This window comes from Trichoplusia ni, chromosome 19, assembly GCF_003590095.1.
Source record: "Trichoplusia ni isolate ovarian cell line Hi5 chromosome 19, tn1, whole genome shotgun sequence".
Taxonomy (NCBI): Eukaryota; Metazoa; Arthropoda; class Insecta; order Lepidoptera; family Noctuidae; genus Trichoplusia; species Trichoplusia ni.
The window spans coordinates 5,431,286-5,448,647 of NC_039496.1; the positions used below are offsets into that span (position 1 = coordinate 5,431,286).

The 17,362-nt window shown below is 35.3% G+C and overlaps 5 protein-coding genes across 8 annotated transcripts; 2 read left to right on the plus strand and 3 right to left on the minus strand.

Annotated features, from left to right (window-relative positions):
• Positions 1-3: 3 nt before the first annotated feature.
• Positions 4-4,026, minus strand: LOC113503372 (ubiquitin-like protein 7). Of its 2 annotated transcripts, none has more exons than XM_026885275.1 (9): positions 3,812-4,026; positions 3,537-3,715; positions 3,088-3,302; positions 2,552-2,783; positions 2,221-2,345; positions 1,814-1,952; positions 1,452-1,568; positions 1,025-1,150; positions 4-274 (listed from the first exon to the last, which is right to left on the minus strand). In XM_026885275.1, the coding sequence occupies exons 2-9, from the start codon at positions 3,685-3,687 to the stop codon at positions 219-221; spliced, it is 1,161 nt and encodes a 386-aa protein (XP_026741076.1). In that variant the 5' UTR covers positions 3,688-3,715; positions 3,812-4,026; the 3' UTR covers positions 4-218. The 2 variants fall into 2 exon arrangements, with proteins under 2 accessions (XP_026741076.1, XP_026741075.1); XM_026885274.1 differs by having other exon boundaries at positions 3,537-3,696; positions 3,812-4,024.
• A 134-nt stretch (positions 4,027-4,160) lies between these two features.
• On the plus strand, positions 4,161-8,318 carry LOC113503368 (protein SMG5). Its single transcript, XM_026885266.1, has 4 exons — positions 4,161-4,430; positions 4,751-6,998; positions 7,094-7,292; positions 7,393-8,318. Exons 1-4 carry the CDS (start codon positions 4,357-4,359, stop codon positions 7,836-7,838), a joined length of 2,967 nt encoding a protein of 988 aa, XP_026741067.1. The 5' UTR covers positions 4,161-4,356; the 3' UTR covers positions 7,839-8,318.
• Positions 8,308-12,846, minus strand: LOC113503369 (protein AF-9-like). 2 transcript variants are annotated; one of them, XM_026885268.1, is made up of 3 exons: positions 12,792-12,846; positions 11,771-11,961; positions 8,308-11,535 (listed from the first exon to the last, which is right to left on the minus strand). In XM_026885268.1, the coding sequence occupies exons 2-3, from the start codon at positions 11,952-11,954 to the stop codon at positions 9,464-9,466; spliced, it is 2,256 nt and encodes a 751-aa protein (XP_026741069.1). In that variant the 5' UTR covers positions 11,955-11,961; positions 12,792-12,846; the 3' UTR covers positions 8,308-9,463. The 2 variants fall into 2 exon arrangements, with proteins under 2 accessions (XP_026741069.1, XP_026741068.1); XM_026885267.1 differs by lacking the exon at positions 12,792-12,846 and adding an exon at positions 12,069-12,235.
• LOC113503374 (39S ribosomal protein L34, mitochondrial) lies at positions 12,626-13,221 on the plus strand. Its single transcript, XM_026885277.1, has 2 exons — positions 12,626-12,754; positions 12,830-13,221. The coding sequence occupies exons 1-2, from the start codon at positions 12,717-12,719 to the stop codon at positions 13,062-13,064; spliced, it is 273 nt and encodes a 90-aa protein (XP_026741078.1). The 5' UTR covers positions 12,626-12,716; the 3' UTR covers positions 13,065-13,221.
• Positions 13,212-17,277, minus strand: LOC113503371 (solute carrier family 25 member 46-like). Of its 2 annotated transcripts, XM_026885273.1 has the most exons (8): positions 17,170-17,277; positions 16,810-17,037; positions 16,395-16,492; positions 15,977-16,155; positions 15,325-15,381; positions 14,571-14,786; positions 14,161-14,371; positions 13,212-13,938 (listed from the first exon to the last, which is right to left on the minus strand). In XM_026885273.1, exons 2-8 carry the CDS (start codon positions 16,979-16,981, stop codon positions 13,651-13,653), a joined length of 1,221 nt encoding a protein of 406 aa, XP_026741074.1. In that variant the 5' UTR covers positions 16,982-17,037; positions 17,170-17,277; the 3' UTR covers positions 13,212-13,650. The 2 variants fall into 2 exon arrangements, with proteins under 2 accessions (XP_026741074.1, XP_026741073.1); XM_026885272.1 differs by lacking the exon at positions 17,170-17,277 and having other exon boundaries at positions 16,810-17,111.
• Positions 17,278-17,362: the final 85 nt, after the last annotated feature.

Consider the following 17,362-nt stretch of genomic DNA (forward strand, 5'->3'; position numbering starts at 1 on the left):
TTTTGTTTTAATCTTTATTACCGATATCACATTGAAACATTAAAGACAGCGAGCGAATTATACATGTTTTTCCAAATGAGTTGAGTTTGTATTCTCAGTCTTAAATCATAGACAAGTAAACTACATGAATACGTTAACTTTCGAATACGAAGTCTTTTATAAAGGACTTGCTGATCATTGATTATAATATTATATTGGATAAAAAGTACTTGGGATATTTAGTCGTCACCTATTGCTCCACTGAAGACCAAATTGATTGCTGCATTGACATCACCTGAAATAAAGAAATAAATTACGGTCAGCAGTCAGCACATACATAGTAGCAACTGCGCACTTTAACCCAGGGCCGGTTCTAGGGGCCCCGAGGCCTCCAGGCGACAAAAGAGTGGGGGCCCCCTTAATAAAATAAAAATAAAATGTGGACAACATCACATACATTGTTCTGAACCCAAAGTAAGTTGCTACAGCACTTGTGTTATGGAATTCAGATACAACGAAGGTACCATAAACACCCAGACCCGAGACAATGTAGAAAATGTGAATTTTTACATTGACCCGACGTAGCTATCACCGTTAACGAGATACCGCCCTATTTTTTTCTGTCAGTGGTGGAAATTTAATTTCTTCAACAAAGATAAGGGGACGGCGGGAGTTATGTCGGAATGTCTACGACTAGAAGCACCCCGAACCCCTATAATTTCCTAGGCCACAGGATAGCTCACGCATGCTCTGCTTCTGCTTCGTCTCTGTTTCTGTTTCGTTCACGCGCGGAGCATTGAAATTTTATATGATAATTTGCCGCCTTTTCTCAATTTTGCCGCCCTCCTGATATGGCGCCCGGGGCGGCCCGCTAGCTACGCCACTGGGTTGAACCCCAAAAACCAGTTCCCAGTCGGTTTTATTTATAATCTTTGGGTTCATAACTCATTTTTTTATTATTTTGATAGTACCCATTTTTTTTCTGTTAAAACATAATTATTGGATTCGAAAAACTAATATGATTTCATGATGATTATTATCTTACCTGCACAAATAAGTAGTGCGCGTATATTGAGTGCATCGTCAAGTAATCCCATCTCATGCATGTGATTGAGTTGCACTGAGAAATCTTCTCCGCCTTCCCTCGCAACTGGACTTTGGGATGATGACGCTGTAAAATACAGTTAAATGTTAGCTTCGATTAGTTCAAAGTTACTTAATCAATGTTATGAAAATTCAGAATCCTTGTCGATTATAATTTATTTTACCCAAGCTTATTTCTCGACAATGGGACTATTTTGTTTTTTTTTTTTTAAATAATATAAAATAGTGTTCTCTAGACAAATTCTTGTCGTTTACCCAATGGGAGTCTTTAGCTGGCGTGAGTAAACTAATATATCCTATATTAATTATCCTATATCCTATTTAATTTTATATTCTGATTATATTATGATTATTATTGTAATAGTCACCAGCAGTGCTCTGTTCCATGGGAGTGCCGGCCGACGTCCGCGCACGCCCCGCTCGGTTCATAGCCTCTGATATAGCCTCGCTGAACATCTCCGGCGTTATCAGCGACCGCGCAGGGCCTGTTTGTACGGTAATCAATATAAAACTTCCTCCGCGAATACCGAATACAATACAATATGTACCAAAAATATTATCGCTACTGCACTGCAATGTTCAAATTCCAGCAGCTGAGAAAGTAAAGTTATATGTGTAAGGCAATTAGAGTTATAGTTTAAAGGTAGCAGAAGGCGTGGTACGTGGAGTCTATGTTCCACAAGTGCACCAGTGTCACTTGAATAGTGTATAAGCTGTGTGCAGTACGTACCGGCGCCAGTGGGCGTGCCGGCGTCGGTGGCGGCGGACGTGGCGCGCGAGGACTCCCCGGCGGACTGCAGCAGGCGCAGCAGGCTGTCGCTGCTGCCCGCGCCGCGGCTGCTGGACGACGACACCGCCTCCGTGGCTGCCTGCACACACACAACCAACTTTAGCACAACACTCAATGGCACAAGACTTTGTCATGCTGCCTTTGCAAATATACACTTTAAAACATTATTTAGCAAAGTATCGCTAGAAAGAAAACAACAATAAACAGTATAAGTAGAGTAAAAACTACAACCCTAATCAACACAGTATGTTACATGAGCATTTAATTACAAAAGAAAGATGTGATGCATTATTTTCGTAAACAATTCATTTATGGTACAGTCTTCAAACTGTTGTAAACCTTCTAACCTGTAAAGCAGCTGCAAACTGCTCATGTGTGATTGGGTTCCTCTCGCCATCTTCATTCTCCTCCTCATCAGCATCCTCGTCTTCTGAGAGAGCTTCCAATGAGTATGCAAACCCTGAAGTTGGCACTGAAATAGAATTGTTACAATATTTTTTAATGTGAGTGTTTAAACATTGTCATTGTAATGCAATGTTTTTTCAATTAAATATTATGTGCATGAGATGTGATTGTTGGTAAATTCACCAGTGAAATGTGCTATCTGATCTAATGGTTCTATCTGATCTATTCAATCAAATTAAATTTTATGTTGTATTTAACTATAATATAACTTACCACTGTCTGTTGAAGAGGTAGTGTTTGAGCGCGATCGCACAAGCCGCGTGAGGTGCCTCAGGGCCGCGGGTAGTTCTGGGTGGGCGTTCGCACCTCGCCTCATAGTGTGGATATTAGCGCCCAATGCCGCTAGCAACTCTACCTCATGGAGAATTGATAGGGCAACACAATCTTCTCCAATTGATGGTGCCTGTTCTATGATTTCAGCCATGGCAGACTCATCATTTAACAGCTGAAAGAGGTATTTAAATTAATATGTTTTAGTAATGTAATTATAAAAAGGTACAGCTTTTCAAACCAGTCACTGTCTAGGTCTGTCATGGTCAACAAAAGCATTTAAAGTGAGATGGTTATTTTGGAGGTTATTTTGGATGAGTCATGAATATGAGGTATTTTAAATCATATTTATATAATACTAGCTGTTATGACATAAATTAGGAGTTCTTTAAATTTTAAGTGAGTTTCCTACATTCTTGGAGGTGTTCTGTTCCTTGGTATATTCATGGGGATATATCAATTTAGGAATAATAATTTACCTGCATAGCTCTAGTCCAGCCGGGAGCATTAGGAGTGCAGCCCAGAGTCCGCAATGATGTGTTCAGCTGCTGCAGCTCTGCATCAGAATAGGAGGGTGCTGGTGCAGCAGGCGTGTGGACCTTCTTCTTCACAACATGCACCATCTCCCCACTCTTCACACCACTGTCTTGTAATGTGTGATTGTCTTTTAAAATCTTACCATGGTGTATTAATTCTGAAATTATAGGAAACAACACATTGAATTACTTTTGAGTGCAGGATTCAGGAGTGTTACTTATTTTATTTTTAAGACTTTTGTACATTTTGGAAAGCTAATAAATAATTGTTTAGGTAGGTGTTATATAGGTAAATTAATTCAATTGAACAATTAAGAACTTATTAGAATTCAGACTGACTTGAAACAATAATTAAACATTTATTGTTATAATGATAGAAGAGTTAAGCTTACCCAAAGAAGCTGACGGGACATTTGTCTTCTTCTCTGCTTCAGTTTTGAGACTGTCAACAGTATTGTCTAACGCAAAATTTTCAATCTTGTGGCGCTCAATAGGGCCGGGTTTTATTTTGATACCCAAAAATATGCAGGGCTGGCTGTCCATTTTTGAAGTCTGTAAAACAAATCTATATCTGTAAATTTATACATGGAGAAATTTATTACAATTTCATTTGAAAAAATATAAATAACAATGCGTGAATACATAATTTTAATCTGATTGAACCAACCTGTCGAGAGCTATCTGTTATATTGTTGGATATTTCACCACTTGACGAACTACTTTGGTAGTAACAGAAACTAATATCACTTGTCTGTAAAGTAGTTATTTTCTCCCTATTAATTCATTCTTCAAATCGAAATTCTGTACAAGTTCTACTTCCTATCCTACAGCTGTCTAGTTTTTTATTTTGATAGGTATATGATGGGATTTTTCGCCCGTCATCATCAAACTATACAGACAGATTATAAAGGTACAAGTTGACATTTAGTCGATTTGTCAATCCCACAATGAGTTCCACACAGTGACATTGACAGACTTATACAACACGTATTCACGTAAACAGATTAAATAAAATAAAAATAAAAGTTTTCATTCATAACTCATCCATCTCTGATCTCACTGTCATAAATGCGCAGATATCTAAAAAAAATACTTTATCAAAGTGGAAAATGGTGTTATCGAAATGATTCCTGTCAGTATTGGTAATTTGGGAGAAGTAAAGGAAGTATTTTTGCAATCAACGTCTTGACAAGTACATAAAATGACTTGAAAATGAAGAACGGATCTAATGAAATTTTGGAGGCTAAAGTTGCCGAGCGCACTGAACGTGCCAAAAAACTCTATCGGTAAGATATTTCATAAATATTTGTCCATGTAAGTTTTACACTTTATGATCTGGTTATGTTTTTCACCTCATTGCACAGTCACTAAGATAAAAGGTCAAAGGTAAATAGAGATCATAACAGGTATGTCCATGTGGCGCATATCATTATCCAGTTAAAGTCTCACTAGAATATGTGCTAACAATGTATAATTTGACTGTAGAAGTTAAGAATACCAGAATTGAAATGTCCTACTGTGGTTATCCCCACAGTGCTAAGGATTTTTTAGAATATTTAATTGATAAGTGTTTAAAATAATAATGTATTTTTGTTGTCAATTACAGCTATGTAACCGACGTAGCAAGGCGCATTGGAGACATGACAACAGCAAGTCAATCCATCATAGACCTCTTTTCAACTCATCTTGAAGTCCAACGGCAGAAGTTAAGAGATAACTGTGAAAAGCTTCTGTTTCTTGATCCCATCAACTATGGAAAGAAGTCACTTGAATTACTGTGGAGGAAAGTTTACTATGAAACCATATCAACAGCAAAGAAGTTAAGAGAAATAGATGCTGAAAATGACAGCTATCTGTTCACTCATATTGTTTGTGGAATTGGCCATTTTCACCATTTTATTTCAAGAATGGAGTCAGAAATGAAGTTGCAAATTAAGGAGTTGGATTATACATTTTTGCATCTAGATGGAGACTTCAAAGATAACACTGAGGGGCCCACGGATGAGGAAGTTCAGTTCAGTCGCTCAGCTTTACATTCATGTCTCATCTACCTCGGAGACTTGTCTCGTTATCAAGTGGAGATATTTCATGCTTTTGAACCATCTATAGCTGCAAGATATTACCTGCAGGCTGCACATGTTGATATGTCATCTGGCATGCCTTACAATCAGTTAGGTAATCTCTACCTAGATAAAAATTATAACCTGGATTCTGTTTGCTTCTACATTCAGTGTTTAAATTGCACATCACCCTTTGAAGGGGCTATTGGGAATTTGACAAAGATATTTGAAAAAAATGCCCAGTTCTTTGATTCACTAAACAGTCCTGAGACATTAACACAAACTGAGCATATACAAAATACTATAACAAACTTTCTGTCCTTGATAGAAATCTGGTACCTAAACAAAAATGATACAAATATTCCACAAAGATGCAGCACTATTGCTCAAGAAATAAAAATAGCCATGGACTTTATGAAACCACCACTGCCTGATGTTAACACCAACTATAATGAATATATACAGGCTGTTGATGAGGAAGGCACAAACCCATCATGTTTGAATGCCAATTTGGTGCACAAAATAGTGTTGATTTGTTTGTTTACCATTACAAAAGTAACAGAAACTGATGAAGTAAAAGCCTTTGCCTGCAAGGCATTTACATTAGCCCTTCTATCACAACTACTTCAGAAATTACTAAAACAGTTAGAGTCACTTGGTTTGAAAAACCCAGCTGCTAAATATAAATCGAAAAGTACGACACTCCAGAGTACAAGACCTTACAAAGTGTTAGAAGAAATTGAAACAACCAATAAATCTAGTGACCCAGAACCTAGTGAATCTGAAATGCCTAATAGTGAAGTCGAAAACAATCACGACAATGTCGAAATTACATCCAAAGACTTACCATTAGATGAGACTAAAGAGATTTTACAAAATGGAGATGCCAAAGCTAATATAAAGAAAACATTAACTAAGCGACGTCGACGAAGGCGCCTTGCATCAACAGATAGTTCTGATATGAGTGATATTGATACAGAAACTAGTGACATTGAAGTATTTGAGTCCTGCTCTGAGGATGAAGATCTTTCAGGCTCAAGTTGTCACTCTGATGGATCTGCCAGTGGAGATTCTTGTATTGAGGCTTCTGATACAGAAGATATTCTTGAAAAAAATGTTGGAGATGAAGAAAACGAAATCATCAAACATGTAACCACAGAAAAGCCTGTAAATGGTGATTTGAATGAGAAGCAGAAGAAAAATGATAATGAATTTCAACACAATAGTCTTAACAACAATGTACTGGATGTCCAAGGACTACAAAACTTTTTACTTGGGGATAACTATTTGCCAAGCATTAAACTACTCCAGGATTGGGCCCTCAATGAAAAAGATTTGATCTTATCTTGTGGTGACAGTGGTGAATCACTTTTCCAGTGTGTTGTCGACTTGCTCAATATTTTGACATATTATTTTAATTCAAAATCGAATGAAGATAAAGAATGTCATATTCTCGAGTATGCAAGGAGTGCTGCAAAGAAATTGAAACTGGAGCATAAGACAATTCCCCTTCCAGAAGACATCAACTTAAGAGGCACTAACATTTGTAAATTTGATAAAGATGCAGCAGAATGGAACATGTTAGAGAGATACAAATTGTCATTCTATGAAGAAAACATTCTAAGAATATTGAATTTCGTCGACTTCGGAAATCATATTGCAAAGATAATCCCTCGCATAAGATTTAATAGGTCACTTAAAGTATTCTATCTGAAGAAAATACCTCCTTCAAAGGTGACTACTAAAGTCAATCATAAAAGAAGCAGAGAGTGGCATAACTCTAAAAAACCTCATGTAAGTAGAAAAACACGTGTACAGTCTTAAACGAAACCTACACAATGTGTAACAAAACATTTATCAATAAAAATAAATGTTACCTCTATTTTCAGGTTGAATCAGGCGAGGGTGGTTTACTGAGACGCTTGGGGCGGTTATGGCTGGCATCTCAAGTACGCGAGTTAGAGCGAAGCGGCCAGGCGCCAGTGCCTGCTCTACTTGCCCTCGATACAAATGCGTTACACAAGCACTTGCGCCGCGTCAAACAACTGTTGCGAGCCCGAAACTTCGTACTTCTCATCCCTACCGTCGGTATGTTACTATTTAATACACGAAACATTTTTTATGCTATTGTGTGCTTTTTTATGCGTTATGATTTTTTAATTTTGCTTATTCATTACAAATCTTTCAGTGTTACAAGAGTTGGATAATCTGAAGCGCGAACAAAGTACGGCGCGTGATGCGATTCGTTGGCTTGAAGTGCAACTGCGAAGTGGATCTAGGTTCTTGCGAGCCCAACGACCTGGGCAATCTAAACCTCTACCGCTTCTGAAGTATCCTCGCAAGGCGCCGCCACACATCCATAACTTTATACAAATTATGGAATTTTGCAACCACTTTATGGCTGACGAAAAGCAAATTCAAGGCGGTAATGGCGATCCTGACAATTCACTGCAAGGAAAATCTACTCCTCTCTTGATATTGCTTGTTGGAAATGAGCCAGGCACTGAAGAAGAACAGTATAAAGAATTTAGTGTGACAGGGGCCGCGCAGGCCGCTGGGATATCTGTCGAGTACATCGGAGACTTCTACACTAAGTGGCGCCAGACTGTTCACAAAAACGGTAAAAAGAGATGAACTTGATCATCGATGGACTCAGGATTCGACTGCAGCGAAAGGATGAACAATGAACGTTCTTCGGTTTCGGTAAAAAGAATTGAAACAACTCTTTAGGAAGAAACGATTGATACATTTTGCGCTGGAAAACAGCTGAGCGTAACAATAAATGTTGTCCAATAAGGGTACTGTTATCGATGTACTTCGAAGGGCATTACACCTTGTGGTGGGCAATTACTTCTTGCTAAACTATCTTTACTAAAAAAGTTAAGATAATATCGTTTTTCACTTATCATTTTTCATCGTCATGCATTTGGGAATACAAATTCATTTATCTTATTTCAGAAGTTATTCTGTTATTACATATTACATTGCATTATTCATTATTAGCTTATAATATTCACCCACATTTCTTTTTGTATACCTATGTTCAAATTATTTGTTCTATTATGTTTTTCCATCTTTCATCATTCGAATAAAAGTGTTACCATTGCAAAAAAATGTATTTTCTTTTAATCCCATTCATCCACATAACAAGTGTATTACATTACAAAAAGAAAGTAATAACATAATGAAATACTACTATACATTTCATTGTGATACTCTCATACAATTTCCTAGTAACTGCACTAGAATTTAAAAATTTACAAATACTCTGGAAATGTTAATTGGCAGATTTGTTTTACACGGGAAATGCTTTAACAGTTAAAAATGAGGTAATAAATGCAGGCCACTCGTTATAGTTTCAATAAAGCACTTACATCGTAGATCCAATTTAACATGTTACTTTACAATATTTGCACTTGCTGATGAATATAAGGAACAAAACAATGTATATTAGTTTACACTCTATTTATTATTCTTTATAATATTCCTAAAATACGATAAATAAAAAAATAAGTTATGTAACAAATATAATGTACAAGATCAAACCAAGCCAAAATGAGCACTAAAATACTTAGAATTCTGAAGAAACCCTCAAAATCCTCTAAATTTTGCTTCATTGCTGATAGCAAAATTCTAATTTACTAAAATAGTGATGTTTAAAATTACAAGGATTACCTTAAAATTAAAAATTATGCAATATTGCAATGCCAATAATTGTTACCAGTGGTAAACAGAACTTGTTAAAACTTAATGTTAAAAGTGCACAAAATCATAACATGACCACTACGATTTGTGGTGTTAAGTCTCATATTCTTATAAATAAATTCAAAATATTAGACATTATAACTATTATACAATTATTAACATAGCCTCTGTGAACCCGTCCTGGGCCAGTGGAGGTTAATTAAAAACTTTTAAGTTCATTAACTTACTTAATAATGAATCAATACAATAATGTACAAAATATACATTACTTTTAACAATCTTTCAACAGTCTTATAACTTTATATATCTATACAGTATTGCACTTTAAACTCAAGTGTCGAGTAATGTTAAGATCAATAGATAAAACTTTATGAGATTATTACTAAATTAATTTATGCAACATCGTAAATAAAAGCAGTTTATGTCCGCTCTTCTGCCGTCTACGTTTATCAAGATGGACCTTAGCAAGTAGCTGTACAAATGCTTATAGCTCATCTATGTATAGGCGATATATTTACAATTACTATTAGTTTAAGTTTTAACAACACTGTTAACTAGCAACCCACTAACTGTATAAGCTGTTGTACTGTTGAGCGGTCTAACAAACATAAGTCAAAATCAAATGTCTGTGTAGTTACTTCATACCGGCCAGTTTCTGCAATAAGATTGACTACTCTTTCCAAATCTTCATTGTTTTTTATTTTCATAATGCGCTGCTGTAAATCACGTAGTTGCACCATGTAATCAGGAGAAAGGTCACCGGGCTCGGCGTCTTCTCCCAGACTACTTGAAACTCCATTATCCTGGACCTTGGTTTCTGCTGATGTAGAGCCACTACTCTCTCCCCGCTCTGTGTCATTGAATGGCGTAGGTTCTGTCGTCTTAGCTATCTTTCGATGCTCTATATTTTCGATGTTTTCTCTTTCCTCTTCAGCTGCTTTTCGTTTGCGACGTTTCTCTTCTCTTTTGGCAGATTTATCTTTATGCTTCTGTTTTTTCTCTTTATGTGGTGGAGGTGGCTCTGCTATGGGCTCAGGCTCCGGCTCTAACTCAGGTTCAGGTTCTATTTCTGGCTCTGGCTCTGGTGATGGCTCATGTTTGATTGGCTCAGGTGATGGATTCTCAATTTTGACTTTAGTATCCTCTTCATCTGCAATCACTGAACTTTCTGAATCTGAATGACTGCTGTTTATATCTTCATTACCAACATGAGAGGACTTGGCTAGACCACTCTTGGAACTGCATTGTGAAGCTGTATCAATTGATATGGGGGATGCTGGTTCTGGCATTGGCCGTTCTTTAGGAATAGGTGTTTCTCTGCGTTCAATAATTTCTACTTTTTCAATTGGTAGCTCTCTGTTCTTTTCATGTTTGTGTTTCTTTTCTTTACTGGATTCTTTGTGTTTTTCTCTAGACTCATCTCGTTTTTTATCCTTTTTCTTATGTTTGTGTTTTCTTTCTGGGTCAGTTTTATCTTTAGACTTCTGAGGTTCTGCTCGTTCTTCAATATCTGGGGGAGGAGTTTTCCTTAGATTTTCTAAAGAAAATTTATTCATAATTTTATCTGACTTCATTGGTTTTTCTTTGATTGTTGGAGAATCTTTTGATGTATCTTTCTCTTTTGGCATTTCTCTAACTTTAGGTACTTCTTTAGGAATTTCTTTGAGAAGTTCTTTTGGTGATTCTTTTAATTTATGACTATCTTTTTTATGTTCCTTCTTTTCCTTCCTTTCTTTATCTCTATCATGACTTTTCTTTTCCTTTTTCTTTCGTTCTTTCAAATCTTTTTCTATTTTAACATCAATCATTTTATCTTCCAATTTGGCTTTCTTTTGCTCTACGTTCTCAGCAGTGTGTTTTGGAGGTTTGTATTCATCCTTTATACTAGAAGCACTGTTGGAGCGTGGAGGGCTAGGGGGTCTTCTTATTGGGCTTAGACAACGCTTTTTAGGAGGGTCTGGTGAAGGAGGTCTTTCAATTGGCCTTTTATTTGACTTCTCTTTAGATTTCTCCTGTTCCTTGTGGTTTTTAACCTTTTCTGGTCTTACCTTATCTTTTTCTTCTTTAATTTTAACTTTTTCAGGTTTGATCTCTTTGTACTCATGTTTTTGCTTTTTCTCTGAGCTTGATCTGTCCTTTTCCTTTTTATCTGATTTTGCTGGAGGGGTGATCTTTTCAAGTTTTTTAGGGTCTGGTGATACCTTTGGTGGTTTCTGCAAGGGAGGTCCAAATAAGTTTTCAAAGCTATTAGTTCTATGTGGTACTTCTTCCTTGTGTTCCTTAGACTTGTGTTTTTTAATATTATCAGATGACAATTTTGGCTTGCTGAGAAGTTGCTGTTTGTCTTCTGTGAATGAATCTCTACTTCTACATTCTTGATCTGGGTTTGTATAAAATGCATTATTACTAATGGGTATTCCACCACCTTTTAAAAGCTTCTTCCTAAACTCTTCATTAGGATTTTGGAATATATAGCGGTCTTTGAGAAACCCACTCTGTTGCAGTGTGAAATCATATGTGAACTTAATCTTCTTAGGTTCATCTTTATTCTTCAAATATATTTCAATGGGAAATATGAATCCTGCATATCCAGATTCTTTGACAGAAAATGGTGGCTCTTTTCTAACTGAAAATAAATAAATATCAACTTTATAAAAATTATATCTCAACTCGGCAAATAGATTCTACTTAGACTTTTTTTATTACACAAATAAAACATGATTCTCGTGAATGTCAAAACACTCATGACGATATACATAAACAATAAAGTTAGAGGAAAACTTTTACCATGATATCACTCCTATGAAAATTCCACTTAATATTTACACGCACAATGTACAAGTAAACAGCATTATATTTACCTCTTCTAGGCTTCTTGAAAGTTTCGTGTAAGAGAAAAACCACTTTATCTACAAAGTGACTTATATCTGCACCCTCCTGGCCGCGCACAAACACTTCCCAGTCGTGAGTAAACCCTTCTGGAGTATTTTTAGATCGCACCGATGCTACATGCCCGATTTCAAAATTTACTTTTATAGCCGACATTCTGAATCTGAAAAAGTGACGAAAAATATTTTGTTAAGAATTTCTAAATTCACTGTACTACGTTAGAAAAATAACATCCACATAAAACACCAATTTCTTATCACATAAACTTACTTTCATGAGTTCTTATAACAAAAGTATGTGGTTTAAACATAACAAGTGCAATGTAGTGCTTTAACCAGTCACTGATTTGATATAATTTACAAATATCCAAAATAGTCTTTTAGCGCCCTTGTTATTTTGGTCCGCCATATTATTCTTTTACTCTAGACGTAGACTACAAAGTTTTTTTTTCTACTCTATTTATTGGCAGCAAAGTACCGACTATGTCAAGAATCGACTAATCGGTTTTGCTTTTCTCGTTTTTAATCACTTGTTTAAAGTAATTTTAATTGTTAAATAAACAAAGGTTTGGTTCATTCATTAGAATCATTAGTTACCTACAAGAGAAACTGTTTGCCAGTGTGTTTGCTTACTTCACGTTTCACGAAAATTGAATAGGACAGACTACGGTACGGTGGTGGAGCTGATATTATTAAAATAAAAATTAGATCTGAATGAACATTACTAAAATCACATTTTGAGTCAGAAATTGTGATGAGTGTCGAAAGTGAATAATGCTGATTGTCATGTAGGCAGCAGAGCTACTCTATGAGTCCATCAAAACACTGTCATATTTCAAATCAGCTGTCAGTCGTTTCAGAAAATATAACCTATAAGAAAAAGTGTAGTTATTAAAACAAAATAAATAAACAGCTAAATATGTCGGGAGTAATAGCCAACATTCTGCAGCCATTAAAGTAGGCAGTTTTTGTTTTTAATAAATAAATTACGCACCTTATAATATTTTGTTAAAAAAAATAATGTTTCTGCAGGTTTGTAAGGCAGACACTGCAAATCGCCTCTTCGATGACACCAGCTTCAAGTTTAGTGAAACCGGACAACTTTTCTTTGTCTTCAATTAGAAATAAGGTGCGTTGCTATTTCCCACGGCCTAACGAAGTGCGAAGAGTGCGCCGCCACGGTTGGGAGACTAGAATGTCAACCCCAAATGGTCGCAAAGTCATAATGCGAAGACTACTCAAGGGAAGATTTGTATTAACACATTAATGTCGCCTCCGAGTTACGTGTAATCAGTGTAGTATTTAGATAGTAATTAATTATAAGTACCCTCATTTTTCTCAGTACATTGCATACAGAGTGCAGTATGAAAACTATGGCTTAGTGTTGTTGTATTGTAATAAAAATAAATAAATATTGCTATAAACGAAATCTTTATTTTAACTAGCTTGATTTGTAGCTAACAATCTCATCTAACAAGCTATACATTTCACTTAACAACTAGGTAACTTTACAAAAAGTAACAAAACAATTATATGACCATTCCGGTATCCTTTGAACTTAATTTGGAATCAACATTTTTTGGAAATATTGCAGTAATGTGTTGTGGTTAACTATAATAAGAAATGTTCAATGTGATTAACTATTCAAAAAAATCACTGTCTTTTTTAGATTTTAAATTGAAATGAAGGAGCAAATTTGATGCAATAACAAACTCCTATGTTTAATGTTTCCATGAATATTGTATTACTGATAATGAAACCCATGTTTAGTGTTCATTTTAATATCATCTCAAAAACTGACAGGATAACACACATAATTACTCTTACAATAAAATTTTCTAAATATCCATGGACTAGTTGAATATATATTTCTGTTGTGAATGAACTGAGTCGTCCGAGTTTGTTGGAGATTTTGCTGGTTTTAATAAGTTTGAGATTTCTGATACAACTAATGTTGTCAGTTTAATGATGGCTAAATGCGCCGCCAGCTGTAGGACTAAAGCCCCGAATCCCTTGTAGAGGCCTGCAACACCCTCTTTAGCAATGGTTGAGTTGTAGCAATCCATAAACCCCTCATAGCCAGTTAGTATTGGTATAACTGATGTGCCAGTATCTAAATTATCCACTATAGTTCTGGTTCCCTGTAATTGGAAAATATATGCAAAATATATTTGCAGGGGTCACACAAGGTGCAATCTTTAACATGTGAAAAAGGCATCTATCAAAAAAATCGTAAAATATTAAATCAATCTTTTACTTACAACGAAACTAGCAATGGGGTTTTAAAATGATATGGGAATATCGATAATTATGGAAAATCATGTAACAGAAACATGCTATAAATAACCTTAATATTAATTTACCTGTATATGAAGTCTGTGTATGATTGTTTCAATAGGGAAGAATATAATTTCCATGGCAATAAAAGAAAAGATACTGGCTTTAAGGCTGATATCCTGGATTAAGGGGTTGGGCGAGTTCTTGGTGTAGTTTGTATTGTATGAGTCACTCAGCTCATGTCTGTGCCTTTGTTGGAAACGGAGAACTCTTTCGGTGACATGTTTCAATGAAATGCTGTAAAAAAATTTATTTTCATTACTAAAATAATTCTTAAAAACCATCAATTCACTTCTGTTTGCAGTACGAAAAATATAATAAAATTGTCATTTTTATGTAAGTTATTTTATATAAATTGTTTCAGTTTAATTTAAAGGTAATATAAGCAGAATTTCTATTTTGGTAGACAAATAAAATTATAAATACCCATACTTACTGAGCAATATACTTAGTAACGCCGAGTGTAACAGTTGGGAACACGATCGCCCAGATGGGCAGCATCCTGCCCCTACTGGGGGTGCCCCACTCCAGGAGTCGCATGAACCCCTCCCGGAAAACGTCGAGTAACGCCGGCTTATCACTTGCAATGTCACTCTGCACTGTTTCCACCAAACTCGCCGAATAAAATGGCGTGATGATTGCTAAGCTTATACTGAAAATGGTGACAAATTTGGATAAAATTACAAAAGAAAATGCACCGAAGATTTTCACAGAAGCAACTTTTGTATTATATTTGGGAAGGTTCTTTTCTTGTTTTTAAGTTACTAGCACTTCTTTTTTTTGTGGCTTCGCCTGCATAGATTTATTTACAGCAATTATTATAATTATGTCTAAAAGGCCACTAAAAGGAGTTCATCTAGTACATGAGTTTCAAATTCCTAAACTGTTTAGATATGATTAGAATCCTTACATTTCTGCCAAAGATACAAGCTATATTGAAATAGAAAGAAAAAGAGAGATTTTTTTTTATTATACATGGACATACCAAGTACAACTGACAACAAGAGGAATGACTTTGCTAAATCAGTTGAAAGATAAAGATATAAGCATTAAAAATCACAATAATTTGTATGTATTACTTTGGTTATGTAATATATTATTTGCACTGAATAAGGCATAAAGAGAATTCTGTAATTACTGCCTGCTCCAATAAATTATTAGTAATAGAAACAGCACTAGTTTAAACTCACCATTTTAAAGTTATGTGTTGAAGGAACTGCAATACTGAATCACATTTTGATAACTCTCTGAAAATAAATAAATAACAAATACCTTTTTTACTAGCTATTTCGTGGAGCTTCACCTGCCTGTCCAAATCATTACCGTCTTTTAATAAAGTGGGTTAAAAGTAGCCTTAGTGCTTTTTTAAGGTGCCTGCTACCTCCATTCTAAATTTCATCAAAAATGAACAGATGACTATTGACTCTATTTAGATGTTTGGGCACCAAGAGGTAACAAACATACACAATAAAATATTAAAACACACATACCATTGATAGTATTAGTGGAATTAAGTACAACAACTACTCAACAGTGCTTTGCCAATTACATTAAAAATATAGCTTTACAGCTTGCTTTTATAGAATAAAATGTGCAATTAAATAAGCACATAATTAACTAGACTTGTATCCTGAGTGAGTTTGACATAGAGTAATTCTCCTATAGGTTTGTAAAGTTTTCATGCAAGAAACCAAAATGCAGTTTCAATGTGAAACTGGTCACTTACTGCATCAATAAAGAATGTTAAGTCGAGTAGAAGTGGCCAATCTAACACACAGATTTGAGGTAAACATGTACTTCAAAAGAATAAATTGCATAATAGTGGTAAGAATTACTACTCACTTGGGCCACCCTGTGCCTTTGGAGACAACATCCTCGACTGCCATATTTAGGCCCTTAACAATACAAGTTGAACCGATGCCCTTCCACAGAGTAGTGACATCCTGTCTCCTGTGCAGCCGGGCAACAACTGGCAGTAGGGTGTATGGTACTATGTGGAAGTTTTTTAGACCATTGTGCACCTGGAACATATATGATATATTTTTACTTTAATTTTAGTACAGTATCAAGTGATAATTTAAGCTTAGCGGGGGAAGTAGATGCCTCTTTAATTGAACACAACAACAACAATTAATTTACTATTATTACTATTAAAGAGAGTACCTGTATTGAAGATAAAAGAAAATATATGAGTACAGTTTTTTTTACCCTTTTTTGAAGATTTTGAGTTTATGGATTGAATAAAAACATTAACTCATACCTGGCACTGTCTTCTTAACACAATAAATGGATGGCTCAGTAAGTTTTCAGTGATCAGACTTGCCACACTTATAGCTGTAGTAACATAAGCGTTGGTATCTAAAACAATATTAAACATTTCCATGTTCACACTTTACTTATTATTAACTATTCTTGTCAGCCAGTCAAAACTTTTACTTTTTTGGAACCCTACCAGAAATAATATTATTATGATGCAAGTATTATAGCATGAAAATAATTAAGAAATTAAATATCAAGCTTAAGGAACAGACACCTGACGTTCTTTTATTGCAACAGAAAATGAATGTTTCTGTAGATGATTGGGCTAGTAGTTTAAAAATTAAATAATGTACGATTGTAATCTAAGTAAAAATATAGAAGTAGTAATTGTTAACGAAACGGCAATAACAACATACCATCATCATTACCATCATCCATCACTAGAGGAGGACCAGGAAAATCTTCGGTAACAGGAGTATGATATCCGTAAATCTGCTGATAGCGAGTATCGTACAAATCATTTGATTCCTTGTTAGGGTCCAAGGCATAAGGCCTATTGTACCCGGGGAAGTCACCAAAACCGGCCATTCTTATCTTCTTGGGTAATAGCTATTAAAAATTATAGCTCATATCATATTTTAGCTCTGTAAAAAATAATATAAAAAAATCAAGAAACTGCACCGAAGTACACTATTCTCTGTGACATATTCAAACAGTTTTTTCAGCCTCCTTGAAGTAGACAGTCTGAACCAATAAGATTGCTACACTGAAATCACCTTAAAAATTACACACCAATCACAAGGCTGGAAAAAATATATGAAAAACTATGGAACGAGAACGTATTCGTCAAGTAAACGTCAGGAACTGAAGTTGGGCATAGATTATAAAAGTATTTTTAACAAAACTGTTTATTTAGGCGATTATTATAAGAAAAGGATTTTTTTTCAAATTTATCTTTCATGAAGGCAC